This window comes from Carcharhinus amblyrhynchos, chromosome 15 (genome assembly GCF_965287045.1).
Source record: "Carcharhinus amblyrhynchos chromosome 15, sCarAmb.v2.hapA, whole genome shotgun sequence".
NCBI lineage: Eukaryota > Metazoa > Chordata > Chondrichthyes > Carcharhiniformes > Carcharhinidae > Carcharhinus > Carcharhinus amblyrhynchos.
In genome coordinates, this window is record NC_137338.1 from 55,596,134 (window position 1) to 55,609,905 (window position 13,772).

The window sequence follows — 13,772 nt, forward strand, 5'->3', positions numbered from 1 at the left end:
AGTACTGGAGAATACCTGGCACAGTGAAATTGTAACTCAACAAGAAATCAACACAAGAGTGAAGGGGAAGGGACAAGAAAACTGGTCGAGTATACACAAACAAAACAACATTGGTTTACAAATTAACTGAATCAAAAATACGCAATGTAACAAAATTAAACGATTTTCAAATCCCTAATAGTGTCAAGATGTTGCATTAAAATGAAATAAAGAAACTTAATAAATGGGAATTGGTTAGAGAGATAGAGCGACTGAGGTCTTCGTTATGCAGATTAGTCTAGCAACACCATAAACATATATTTATCCATGCAAAATGGATAACAACAGGACATAAAATTTCAGGAATTAAAGCACTGATAGTAAATTTCAAAACAGAAGATGAGGGTGAATTTATGTAAGAAATGTCATAAAGAGGGACCACTAAGATAAATAGTTCATATGAGAAAACATTAAAAGGAAAAGCAGTGCATCAGGATGAACCCTGGCACTATGAGCTGAGTTAAGCGGAGCAGAGCAGGTCCAAGGTCACAGCCATACTGTGTTCACTCCAAACAAGGCATCTCCTGGGAAATCTCTGTTTGAACCACCATTGGTTGCTATTCTAAACCAGAAACAATTCTCAAAACAGATATAAGCACAGAGTGTGGTCAGTATTGCTGGGGTAAGTTTACAGTGCTAATACTGATGAGATGTTGTTTGGGGAGGTTTAGCTCTGAGTTTAGGAAAACAGTTTGGAACTGGGTCAATTTAATTACATTGTGTGTCGCTACCATTGTAGTTAAGCATATGTTTTTTGTTGTGTCTTTTACCGTTTAATTTATTTTGCTTAACTATTACAAGACTGGAACCTTCCTCAACGATCTTTCCTCAGATTATACCAAATTGCAAAAAAAGAAGTTAGGAACCAGCATTCCATGTTTCCCTGCTGGGATTTGGAACACCTGAGCATTTAACATCAACTGGGTTCTTAAGAACAGTTAATATATCATTGACAAAGTTGTTTTTCCATTAATATTCTGCATCCAATTTTTTTAATAGATCAACAGGAATTAATCTCACCATTTTGCACTCCTCGCACATGATTGTACTTGTCAATGTACCACCAAATACCTGGTCAACAAAGTTCAACATGGACGCCTCTTTTTCATACACTAAGGAAGAAAACCGATGTATTCAATTATTCTGCATGAACAAGCATGGAATTATTAACATGCAAATAACAGGCCCTAAGCTATGCAGTACTGAATATCTGATTTCAACCACAAGGGGCTGCTAATGAGCTGAGCAGAAATTGTAAGCAACATGGAAGTAACACCCTTGAACTCTATTAAAGTAAAATACTTTCTGTAATCTGGATTTCGAACCAAAGGAATTCACAACCACTGATGCTGAGTAATCCTTTCCAGTCCAAAGACTTAGTAACCTGAAAGCATAAGGAAGACGGTAGTATAGTGGTAATGATGCTGGACTAGTAACTAGAAGAGACCAGGGCTAATGCTCTGTGGACAACAGTTCAAGTACCATTGTGGCAGCTGGTGGAACTGAAATCATTTTACACTAAATTCAATTAATTAATAAATCTGGAATTGAAAGTTAGTCAGTGTTGGTCACTTATATATTTTAGGCAAATAAAAATAGACAAAAAACATACGAAGAATGATGGCTGAAAACAAATAAATCTGTTAAACACTTAAATACTGTGAATGTGCCCACATACTTGTTACATAAGTATAAAAAAATTGGATGTATCAATACTAAAGGGGAACCTTTTTTTTAAATTCAATTAAGTTGCTTACAAAATATGTTAGTTTAAAGTCATCAACAGATCAAAACACAAATCCACCACATATTAAGTTGATCTTTCTCTACACCTCAGCTATGACTTCAACGCTACATTCTGCACACTCTCCTTTCCTTCTCAATGAATGGTATGCTTTGTCATATAGCATGCAAGAAACAATACTTTTCACTGTATGCTAATACATGTGACAATAATAAGTCAAATTTAAAAAGATGGTTTGACCTGGTGCATCACAGGTGTATCCAGGCTTACTCTTAATTGAAGGTCTTTCAATAATCTGGTCAATCTCATCTTTCCTCCATCACCCCTCAAGACCTCAACACAAACAGCAACGGCGGGGGGAGGGTCCCATATTCTGTAGCAAAACTACGTGATGATACTATGGTATTACCTTTCATGGTTTTCCTGGATTCTTCATTTTCCATCATCTCTGAAGAGTAATTCAAAGCTTTTAAAATGCCAGCACCTATACGCTGAGAGTTAAACATATTTTAAAAATGCTTTTTGAAAATACTTCTTGATATTACATTCAGCAAAGTTTCAAACATCCAAGGTGAAGGACAGCAAAGAGACCTGGATAAATAAGTTGAGAACCACATTGGATTACATGGTGAAAAATCTCCTTGGTGTTTTAAATGAACAGTCCCCTCTGCTTACAGTAAGCACATTCATGTTAATGCTATAAGGGATAAATAAGAATTTTTAAAAAGCACAAGAAAGAATTTTCATCCTCTGTTTCTGTTTAACAACACCCCAGTGCTATTGCTCATATTGCATAACTAAACATTCTTAATAAATGTTTAAAAACAGGATTCTATATGGAAAGTGAGCTTTATAATTGTCTTTTTGCTTCAAGTTGTTACCTATGTTTAATAAACTGAAGATAAGGAAACGGAGTCTTAAGAGTACACAGTGGAAACGGGCGATTTTTGTTCTAAAGATGCGACAAACAAGTTTATATAATTTTGAAATGCCAATGATTGTATCATCACTACAGGACTCCCTACACGTGGATAAAAGCTTAATTGAAAATGTTTACACCTGCCGGTGTGGAATTGCCAAAAATATGAATAACCACCTGCATTAATCACGTATCGCTCTTCCTGCAGAAATCTGAGATCAAGTGGGGTAGAAAGCGGGAGGGGCGGGAGGAAGAGAGGGGTAAAAAGCGGGAGGGGCGGGAGGAAGAGAGGGCTAAAAAGCGGGAGGGGCGGGAGGAAGAGAGGGCTAAAAAGTGGGAGGGGGAGGCAGGAAGAGAGGGCTAGAAAGCAGGAGGGGGAGGGAGGAAGAAAGAAAGAGGGGTAGAGAGCGGGAGGGCGGGAGAGGTAGAAACAGGGAAGGAAAGGTAAAAAGAGTGAAGCAGGCAGATAGCGAGTGAGATTGAAAGCCACTAGTATTACAGGGGTTGACTCCATCAAGACGTAAATTTTAATAGCATGGAAAGTTAAACTGCTTGTTTAATTTATAACACATTGAAGTCCACTTACTTTGATTTCCTCAGTTCTCATTCCATCTAATAAGTAACGAAGCAATTCTTGGCTGTCTTGCTGTTGAAATCCTTTAAATCGTACAGCTCTGAGGAAAAAGTTACAAAATGCAACTTATGGATCTGAAACACAGATATTCTATAGACAAAACATTCATTTTTTTAAAATCAGGCTCAACTTAGTCTTCTCACCAATGAATCAGGAGGTCGTTTGTTCAAGCGCTACTCGAGAATTGAGCACATTGATCTACACTAAGACTTTGTTGAGGTACATAAGCAGAATAAGCTTTTAAACTGAGGTCCTGCCTGCCCTCTCAGGTAAACAAAGAATATCCCATAACACTTCTTGGAGAAGAGAAGTATATTCCTGGCAAACAATTATCCCACAATCAAAACTAAAATAGGTTATTTACGCCTTGCTGCTTGTTCAACTGCTTGTTGGCAGCCACATTTTGTGCAGCAGTGACTACACTTGAATAAAAACTCAATTAGCAGTTTGGAATACTGACAATATGAGAAATGCCAAATGAATGCACATCTTTCTGTTCTTTTCACCATTAGTTATAATTCAATTGTAGAAGAGATTATATAAGATAGTAGAAGAACGCTGTCATTATGAAGGAACATTATCAATAAGGTCAAGGAGAACCATTTACTGACATACAAAACATCAAAATTGAAAGTCGATGTGGGCAATTAAGTAAATGGAATAAACTAGCAACACAGTGGCCAACACTGCTGCCTTAAGCACATTCTCCCTTGGGCTTCCTCCGGGTGCTCTGGTTTCCTTCCACAGTCCAAAGATGTGCAAGTCAGGTGGATTGGCCATGCTAAATTGACCCTAAAGTTAGGAGGATTAGCATCGTAAATATGTGGACTTATGAGCATAGGGTCTGAGTGGGATTGTGGTCAGTGCAGACTCAATGGGCCTAATGGCCTCCTTCTGCACAGTAGGGATTTTATGATTCTACGAATTATCTAGTCAACGTAAGGCTACCTTTCTCAAGTCTAGAACACAATTTTCAAATTATGTTTGTGCTGAAAACGCAGATGTTTTAGTCTGAATACTATTGGTTTCATGCCTGTGTAGCAATGACTGTGGATACTCACTTTTTACAGACCTGAGTGAACAGTTCCTTCGGGGTGAGAACATTCTTTTTCGTGTCTTGAAAATCAAGGAGAAATTGGCGCATTGCTGATGACAGCGGTCCTGGTTGGTCAAGGTGAATCTCTAGGTGTCCCTGATAATTTAAAGTAAAATTCAAATTCAAAATTATATAAAACCGAATTATGTATTCTCATCGAACAGCAGAGCAGACTTGATAGGGGCAGAAGTAGACTATTCAACCTGTTTTCTGGTTCTATAAAAAACAAGTGAAATTCCGTGCTGCATTATTCCATGAAACTATAATCTCAGAGAAAAGATGCCCGATGCCTAGAAATCTTTACCCTTACTTTCGTTTACATTGCATTATATAACTGATGGTGACCCTTCCACCCAATGTATCTGTATGTTCTTTGAAAGAACTATCCATTAATTCAATTTCTCTCTTCTTTTGCCATAGCCCTGCAAATTTCTTCTGGTTTAAAAAGTGTAATGTTTAGTCTTAAAAGGCAAACAGAGAAAAAAGAAAAACTGAAATTATCGGTCAGAAACATCTCAGCACTTCACATTGCATTATGTCATTGTTGCTATAATGTGGGTAAATGCAGTAGCTACTTTGCACAACTTGGTCCCCAAATGGCACTGCAATCATTCTCTGGCATTGTGTTGGTGGAGAAAGGAATGTTAGCCAGGACATCAGAAAGAGCCTACGCTCACTCCAGAATAAATAGCAACTCATTTGCTGAAAGATAATGCTTTTGAGACTTGGCAGGAGCAGACTTAGAAAATTATTACATATGCACTCTTTGGGCTATAATTACTTGCAAGTTACATTTGGCCATATCCAACTGTGGTGAGTACAAGAAAATTCCTAATTCCAATATGAAGTCCAAAGCATAACAATAGAGTTTATGGACAAGAGGCTAATTGTCTGAAACATGTATATTTAACGTAATTATCAGATGATGTGGCTACTTCAGCATAAAATAATTAAAAAACAATTCAAGAAGTTACTATTTTGCATATCTGATCAATTAGTGGGTACTACACCAGGATCTGACTGGGCTCTTTTCCGATCAAAGTGGTTTTATTTTCATGACCTTTGTAGACACTGGTAAATTAGTGGCCAAAAAGCTACCTCATGAGATAAGCTGGAAATCAAACCTAAATTGTCCACAAGTTAATTGCATAATTATTAGATTTACAATAAATTAAACATCATAATTTTGTAACAGTTATTGAATGAAAATTGTCCACTTTCTGGCATGAACTACTAATACGTTTTTGTAGAAAAACTAAATTCTGGAGGTGCAACTAGACCGTCACCTCCAATAAACAATCCTTCATTGTTGGACCAGAAGTCAAAATTAAGCTTGTGTAAGGGGTTAAAGGTACTTTAATTTCTACAGATAATTCTACAAATTCACTTGTCTTATAACATATGGGCCAAACGATTCTCCCAGCCTGCTGCATTGCTTTTGTAGCACAGTGGGCCGGCAGACTTAAGTGGATGAGGTTTTGCAGGCTCCATGCTGGGCACCACGGCCTCCGCTAGTCTGTGGCAGCTGAATTTCCGGTGCCACTAGAAATTGGTGTGTGACTGAATAAATTATGGTAATCTTTATTTCCCTACAATTGAAATCTCATTAGTGCTCCCCCCTACCTCCCCCGCCATAAGAACACAAGAAATAAGAGCAGGAGTAGGCCATCTAGAACTTCAAGCCTGCTCCGCCATTCAATAAGATCACGGCTGATCTGAAGTGGATCAGTTCCACTTTCCCCCCCCCGTAACCCTTAATTCCCTTGTCTGTCAAAAACCTATCTAACGTGACTTAAATATATTTAGTGAGGTAGCCGCCACCACTTCAACGGGCAGAGAATTCCAGAGACTCACCACCCTTTGAGTGAAGAAGTTCCTCCTCCACTCCGATCTAACCTGCACCCCGCCCCCCCCCTTATCTTGAGGCTGCGCCCTCTAGTCCTGCTATCCTTTCTAAGCGGGAAGAATCTCTCTATCTCTACCCTATCCATCCCTTTCATCATCTTATAAGTCTCTATAAGATCCCCCCCTCATCCTTCTAAACTCCAGCGAGTACAGACCCAGTCTATTTAGTCTCTCTTCATAGTCCAACCCCCTCATCTCCGGAATCAGCCTAGTGAACCTCCTCTGCACTCCCTCCAAGGCCAATATATCCTTCCGCAAGTGCGGCGACCAAAACTGCACACAGTACTCCAGCTGCGGCCTCACCAGTACCCTGTACAGTTGCAGCAAGACCTCCCTGCTTTTATATTCTATCCCCCTAGCTATAAAAGCCAGCATACCATTCGCCTTCTGCTGCACCTGCAGACTGGGTTTTTGCTACTCATGCACAAGGACCCCAGGTCCCTCTGCAAACGTAGCATGCTGCAGCTTTTCGCCCTTTAAATAGTAATCCCTCCTACTATAATTTCTGCCAAAGTGGATAACCTCACACTTGCTAACATTATACTCCATCTGCCAGGTCCTCCCCAACTCGCTCAGCCTATCCAGATCCCTCTGCAGACTTTCCACACCATTTGCTTTACCACTCATCTTCGTGTCATCAGCAAATTTCACCACCCTACACTCAGCCCCCTCCTCCAGATCGTCTATATAAATAGTAAATAGCTGAGGCCCCAGCACCGATCCCTGCAGCACTCCACTAGTCACCAACTGCCAATCAGAATAGCACCCATTGATACCAACTTGCCAGGAGTGGTTCCTTACAGTGAGGTTTACTATACCCGAATTGGGAGGAGCTGGCAGCCTGTCCACACTGGAGTGAAGGTGAGCAATAAAGGGCCCCCATTAGGCTGGGCTCCGCCAGTCTGGGCCCCCTGGCACTGCCCAAGGGGCAAAGTAGCAATGTCCAGAGGCACCTTGACATTGCCCACTGAGCATCAGGAATTACCAAGGGGTGGGGTGCTTCTGCTGGGGATAAGTAAGAGGTGATTGGTGAGGGACCCCACTACCACTCTGCTATCTGGCTGAGTGACTAGGCAGGGAGGAAACCAGTTGGGCATTGGGGTGAGGGGTCAGCCTCTTTTGGGGGGGCCCGGACATGTTTGGGGGGCCAAAGACTTGGAGGTCGACAGCACAAGGTCACTGCGCATGTGCCAATCTTGACGCTGACAGATCGGCCCATGCACAGTGGCCCGCTCAACTGCTTTGATGCTAGCAAATTGAATTTCAGCATGATCCATGCTGAGGCACTCTGCAGTGCACAGAGTGTGGGAGATTCATTTTTAAACTCCCGCTGAGAAAAAAAACAGCAGGATTTACTCCAGTTTTTACATAAATGCGACACTTAGAATTTTTTGGGGAGAATTGCCATCATGATTTTTGCTAGTCTTTGTAAAATGTTCCTTAGAGTAAATCATTCAAAGATTTCCAGATATTAGGACAGGTAGCGTATAAAAGCTCAAAAGTTTTTAATATTAATCTCATACAATGGTTAAGTTTCATAAAATGGTAGGTTACAAACTATAAAATGGAAGCCTTTCAAGTGCTTTGTCACAAATATTCACCTACCAGATTTAGAGAGTCAGGTGTTACAACGGTCATTGTAGCTTCATTCATTTTTAACCCCTGAATCAACTCATTCAGCACATAAGTCTGTGATAAGACCTGGATTAACAAATAATGATAATGATATCGTCTGTTTCTTACAATTATCAGAAGTGATTAGAAAGTAAAATAACTTCAATGAGCAAAATTCAATCAAACAACATTCAAAAATATTCCTATATAAAGCATCAGGATAGAGAATAGTCTTTAAATAGAAAGTGCAGCAGCAGTAAATGATGTTTATAATGATCGTACTTTAGGCTAATCTTCCCACCCCTTAATGAAAATAGAGGAAACAAGTTATTGTACATTTTAGTATAATAATCCTTTTGTGCTATGATTAAAATCCATACCTTATTACAATACTATCTTGAGTTTTCCCATTCGTGCAATTTTTAGTAATGGAATTTAAAATGTCAACTAAATAAAATGTGAGCTAGATAGCTGATATTTTGTAACAATGCGATACAGTGTTTCACGTTAAGGCTTTATATTCACCTGCATGACAGCATTAAAAAAGCAGGTATTGCCAAGATTGCTGAGTCCTTTCACTGGTATCAGTTGGCTGTTTTGTGCCACAGTCTTCCCTTTCTCGGGTTTCCCAGTTTCTGTTGTGTTGTCTTCTACTCCTTTACCGTTTTCATTTGTTTCAGGCAGTTCAGCTGTAATTATAAAATGTAACACAATTTAAACTAGATGCATCTGTGTTACTCACATTAATCACTTGAACATCAAGTATCATCACACCTGCTACTGCACTCAATTTAATCATATTCCACAGATGCCAATATATCTGCACACATTTCAAGTTGATTTTGTCAGATAAGCAGTCTAATTTTGTGCTGCAAACTTAACTGGAACTGTACAAATCAGCTTTATGTTCTTACATCGGTGTGTGTTAAATCTATGGAGAACTTTCAGCATTCTGTAATAACTGCACTGTAACATCCAGCAAAGTGAGAATTAATGATGTATACTTTATATATATTTATATAAACATTTACCGCAAACAACCTCCTCGTAACTCACCTCTTTTGGTGCACTTGTCAGCTGTCTTTTTTTGGATACAAGTTACCATTTGACCTAATTGATCTTTGACTTCATAATGCACTTCAGCATCACACAAGTAGCACCTGTATAAAAACAATGACGAGTTAATCAAAACAAAAACAAAATCAATGCAAATGCTCTGTCCATCACATCAATTCTTTCCAAAATCCCTCCTACATTTTAATCTTGCAGCAGTACTTTTTTTTAAGGTATTCTTATACAGCTGTTTCCATTCTTCCCTCTCGCTCAATCCCACCCCGCAAACACTACTCTCTCTGCATCCACTACTCTAATTAGCAATATTTTTCCTAAAGCCATAATCAACACTTCATTGCTGCTTATAATTTCATACCACAAGCTTTCTTATGGTTCACTGGTCAATGGAAAACAATTTAGTGACAGATAACACTGATGCTCAAACATCTGACTTCAGTGACGTTAGTTAATTCTCTTAAAATCCTGCCCTGTGTATTTATTAGCTTTTGTCGCGACACTATGGACTTCCTACAGAAACTCAGCACACATGGAGCAGGTGAACCAGGGGCACTCCCATTCATCACAATGGATGTCTCGGCACTCTACACCCACCACAGTGGCATTGCTGCAACTGCCTCAGTACTCAACGCTGACAATTGTCAATCTCCAGATGCAATTTTACAACTCATCCGCTTCATCATGGACCACAATGTCTTCACCTTCAACAACCAGTTCTTCATCCAGACACACAGAACAGCCATGGGGACCAAATTCGCACCTCAATATGTCAGCATCTTCATGCACAAGTTCAAACAAGACCTCTTCACTGAACAGGATCTTCAACCAATGCTATACATTAGATACATCAATGACATTTTCTTCTTTTGGACTCATGGTGAACAATCACTAGAACAACTATATGATGACATCAACAAGTTCCATCCCACCATCAGACTCACCGTGGACTACTCTCCAGAATCAGGTGCATTCTTGGACACACGCATCTCCATCAAGGACCGTCACCTCAGCACTTCACTGTACCGCAAGCTTACGGATAACCTCACGATACTCCACTTCTCCAAGTTCCACCCTAAACACGTTAAAGAAACCATCCCTTACGGACAATCCCTCATTATACACAGGATTTGCTCAGCTGAGGAGGATCGCAACAGACACCTCCATTCGTTGAAAGATGCCTTCATAAGAACAGGTGATGGCACTCGACTCATTTGATAGTTCCAACGCGTCACAGTGAAAACCTGCACTGACCTTCTCAGAGAACAAACACGAGACACAGCAGACAGAGTACTCTTTGTCATCCAGTACTTGCCTGGAGTGGAGAAGATACATCATCTCCTCCAGATGTCATTGATGAAGTCAAACATTTTGCCACGGCCATCCCCACATCCCACTTCTTGCCTTCAAACCACCGCACAATCTCAAACAGACCACTGTCAGCAGCAAACTACCCAGTCTTCAGGAGAACAGTGACCATGACACCACACAACCCTGCCACAGCAATCTCTGCAAGACGCGCTGGATCATCAACACGGATGCCATCATTTCACGTAAGAACACCATCCACCAAGTCCACGGTACATACGCTTGCAACTTGGCCAACATTGTCTACCTGATATGCTGCAGGAAAGGATGTCCTGAGGCATGGTACATTGGGGAAACCATGCAGACACTACGACAACGGATGAATGAACTTGACGATCACTAGGCAAGACTGTTCTCTTCCTGTTGGCGAATATTTCACCGGTCATGGGCATTCGGCCTCTGATCTTCGGGTAAGTGCTCTCCAAGACGGCCTTCATGACACATGACAACGCAGAGTCGCTAAAGAGACTGATAGCCAAGTTCCGCACATGTGAGGATGGCCTCAACCGTGATCTTGGGTTCACGTCACACTATCTGTAACCCCCACAACTTGCCTGGGCTTGCAAAATCTCACTAACTGTCCTGGCTGAAGACAATACACATCCCTTAAACCTATGCTTAACCCTCTCTCCACTCTCAGTCTGTACCTTTAACACTTGATTACCTGAAGAGACTCGCATTCCAACCATTTTGTAAATTTAGTTTGTGTCTTTATATGCCCTGTTTGTGAATAGAACTCCACTCACCCGATGAAGGAGCAGCACTCCAAAAGCTAGTAGCTTGTGCCACCAAATAAACCTGTTGGACTTTAACCTGGTGTTGTGAGACTTCTTACTGTTTCTACCCCAGTCCAATGCTGTCATCTCCATATCATATTTATTGGGCATAGTAAGAAGTCTCACAACACCAGGTTAAAGTCCAACAGGTTTATTTGGTAGCACAGGCTACTAGTTTTCGGAGTGCTGTCCCTTCATCAGGTGAATGGGATTTTAGTTCACAAATAGGGCATACAAAGACACAAACTCAATTTACAAAATAATGATTAGAATGAGTCTTTATATGTAATCAAGTCTCAAAGGTACAGACAATGTGAGTGGGGAGCAGGTTAAGCACAGGGTAAAGAGATGTGCATTGTCTCCAGCCAGGACAGTTAGTGAGATTTTGCAAGCCCAGGCAAGTCGTGGGGGTTACAGCTAGTGTGACATGAATCCAAGATTCCAAGAACCCAAGATGAAAACAAGATCCTCAACTGAGATCTTGGGTTCATGTCACACTATCTGTAACCTCCACAACTTTATCTGGGCTTGCAAAATCTTACTAACTGTCCTGGCTGGAGACAATGCCCATCTCTCTAATGTGTGCTTAACCTTCTTTCCACTCACATTGCCTGTACGTTTAAGACTTGATTACCTTAAAGACTTGCATTCCAACTATTATTTTGTACACTGAGTTTGTGTCTTTCTACGTTTGTGAACTGAAATCCCACTCACCTGATGAAGGGCAGCACTCTGAAAGCTAGTGGCTTCTGCTACCAAATGAACCGGTTGGACTTTAGCTGGTACTGTGAGACTTCTTACTAAGTTTAGCCCAGTCCAACGCCAGCATCTCCACATCATATTTATTAGACAGCAGGGATTAGAGACATCAAAAAATGTAACTAATTCTAATTAATGTTGGATATTTGGTTTCAGACTGTTCTATGAGGATTCTCAATTGTAGCATCCACCATCAGAGTAGCAAGAGCGTGTCATAAACTGATTCAAAAAACTAATTAAATTCCATGCTATTATTCCATTGATAATCCATGAAGCTGCCACTGTATATGAGATACTGAACCTACCATACACTCCAGGAGTCTAAATTAAGAACCACACAATGTGATTCTGAATGCTGCTTCTCATAGTGCTTAAGAGCATGTTGTTCTTCAGAGTCCCTCCCACAGCCCTGTAAAATACAAAGCAAGCCAGGACATTTTGTATAATGCCGAACAAATCATTTTATATTACACAAAGGGAACAACAGAAACATGCAGCAGGCCAAAGGTTTCATTCAGTTATAATTTTCATGCATGATTTGACTAACAATTATTTTAGTTGAAGTTACACGAAGAATGCCTTTGAGGATGACAAGAGCATCGTGCAATTGAATAATTCAGGCACTATTAACCATCTGAGATAGTTGAATACTTCATTTGTTCCTTGAAGTTAGAGTACTACATTGAATGGCTGTTTTTTCCAAACACAGTAAGAATTCTCACAACACCAGGTTAAAGTCCAACAGGTTTATTTGGAATCATGCACTTTTGGAGCATTACTCCTTCCTCAGGTGAGCCCAAACAACACATTAATTTTCCAGGACTACTCAATTTTGGGTTTAGCGTGTGGCTGTAAATTGCTAAAACACTTCAATGAATCTCACACTGAAGAATTAATTGTTGTAGTAAAATGATTGTAAATTTTCAAAGAAATAATTTGTAGTTGATTACCAAATAAACATGACCAGTGAATATTACGGACATAACTTGAAAATGCTATTTCAGAATTGAAAAGCTTAATTTTCTTGCAAGAATTTAATATATAAAATTAATATAAGGCCTGCTTAGAGGATTGGGTAGTACTGACAGAGAAAGAAGGAATTTTCTCTGCAGACATTCACAACATTGGGTGTGAACATCTAAGAGGCATCTGCTCTGAACTAATCTTACAGCTGATGGCATATCAAATGCCCCTGCCCCACCAGAATATGTACTTGCAATGTAATTTGAATATTCCCATGCACAAAATGCTGAACTAGAAAGGTACTAAGCAGTCTAGAGAAATGGGCTAATATCTGCAACCAGATCGCACTGTACAGCAAGTGACTCTAAACAGCAAACAATTAGAAAAGATGATGCTAGTTTGCCTCCATCCTGAAATGAATTAAATTACTATATGTACATGTATAACCACACTGTCAATACTTGAATTGCAGTGCGGTTGTGAGAAAGTTATCAATCTGAAACGTTAATATGGTTTCTCACTCTATAAATGCTGTCTGATCTGCATTTTTTGTTTTTATTTCAGGTCTCCAGCATCCACGATGACTGGTCAGGTAGCAGGATGGTAGATAAAGGTTGGCAGGTTAATAAAATTATGAATTGCAATTGTATTATTACTCCTGTAATCACTGCTCCATTGTAGTTACAGGGTGCATCAACATGAGCTTTTCAGAATCTGTGACTGCTGCTGAAAAGCTCACCAAATTACAGGAGACTTTTGACAAAATGGTTATACATTAAGTTTATTTTAAATGCCAATGTAGTTTTGTGGATGGAATGGTTCAATTTTTAATGTCTATTTTTTCTAGACCACTTGGTAACGTGCCACAGAAAATGGATATAACTACC

General features: G+C 39.9%; 1 protein-coding gene across 4 annotated transcripts in view; it reads right to left on the bottom strand.

The window, feature by feature from the left end:
- The window catches only part of usp16 (ubiquitin specific peptidase 16), a 38,231-nt gene that overhangs the window by 11,890 nt on the left and 12,569 nt on the right, over positions 1-13,772 (bottom strand). For 3 of the 4 annotated variants that reach the window (XM_080203966.1, XM_080203965.1, XM_080203967.1), the window contains exons 4-11: positions 12,228-12,331; positions 9,008-9,111; positions 8,477-8,640; positions 7,943-8,038; positions 4,398-4,528; positions 3,289-3,376; positions 2,193-2,274; positions 1,060-1,151 (exon numbers count right to left, since the gene is read on the bottom strand). In XM_080203966.1, the coding sequence (XP_080060092.1) occupies positions 1,060-1,151; positions 2,193-2,274; positions 3,289-3,376; positions 4,398-4,528; positions 7,943-8,038; positions 8,477-8,640; positions 9,008-9,111; positions 12,228-12,331 (861 nt within the window). The remainder of the gene's footprint in view (positions 1-1,059; positions 1,152-2,192; positions 2,275-3,288; positions 3,377-4,397; positions 4,529-7,942; positions 8,039-8,476; positions 8,641-9,007; positions 9,112-12,227; positions 12,332-13,772) is intronic. The other variant, XM_080203968.1, reaches the window with a different exon arrangement.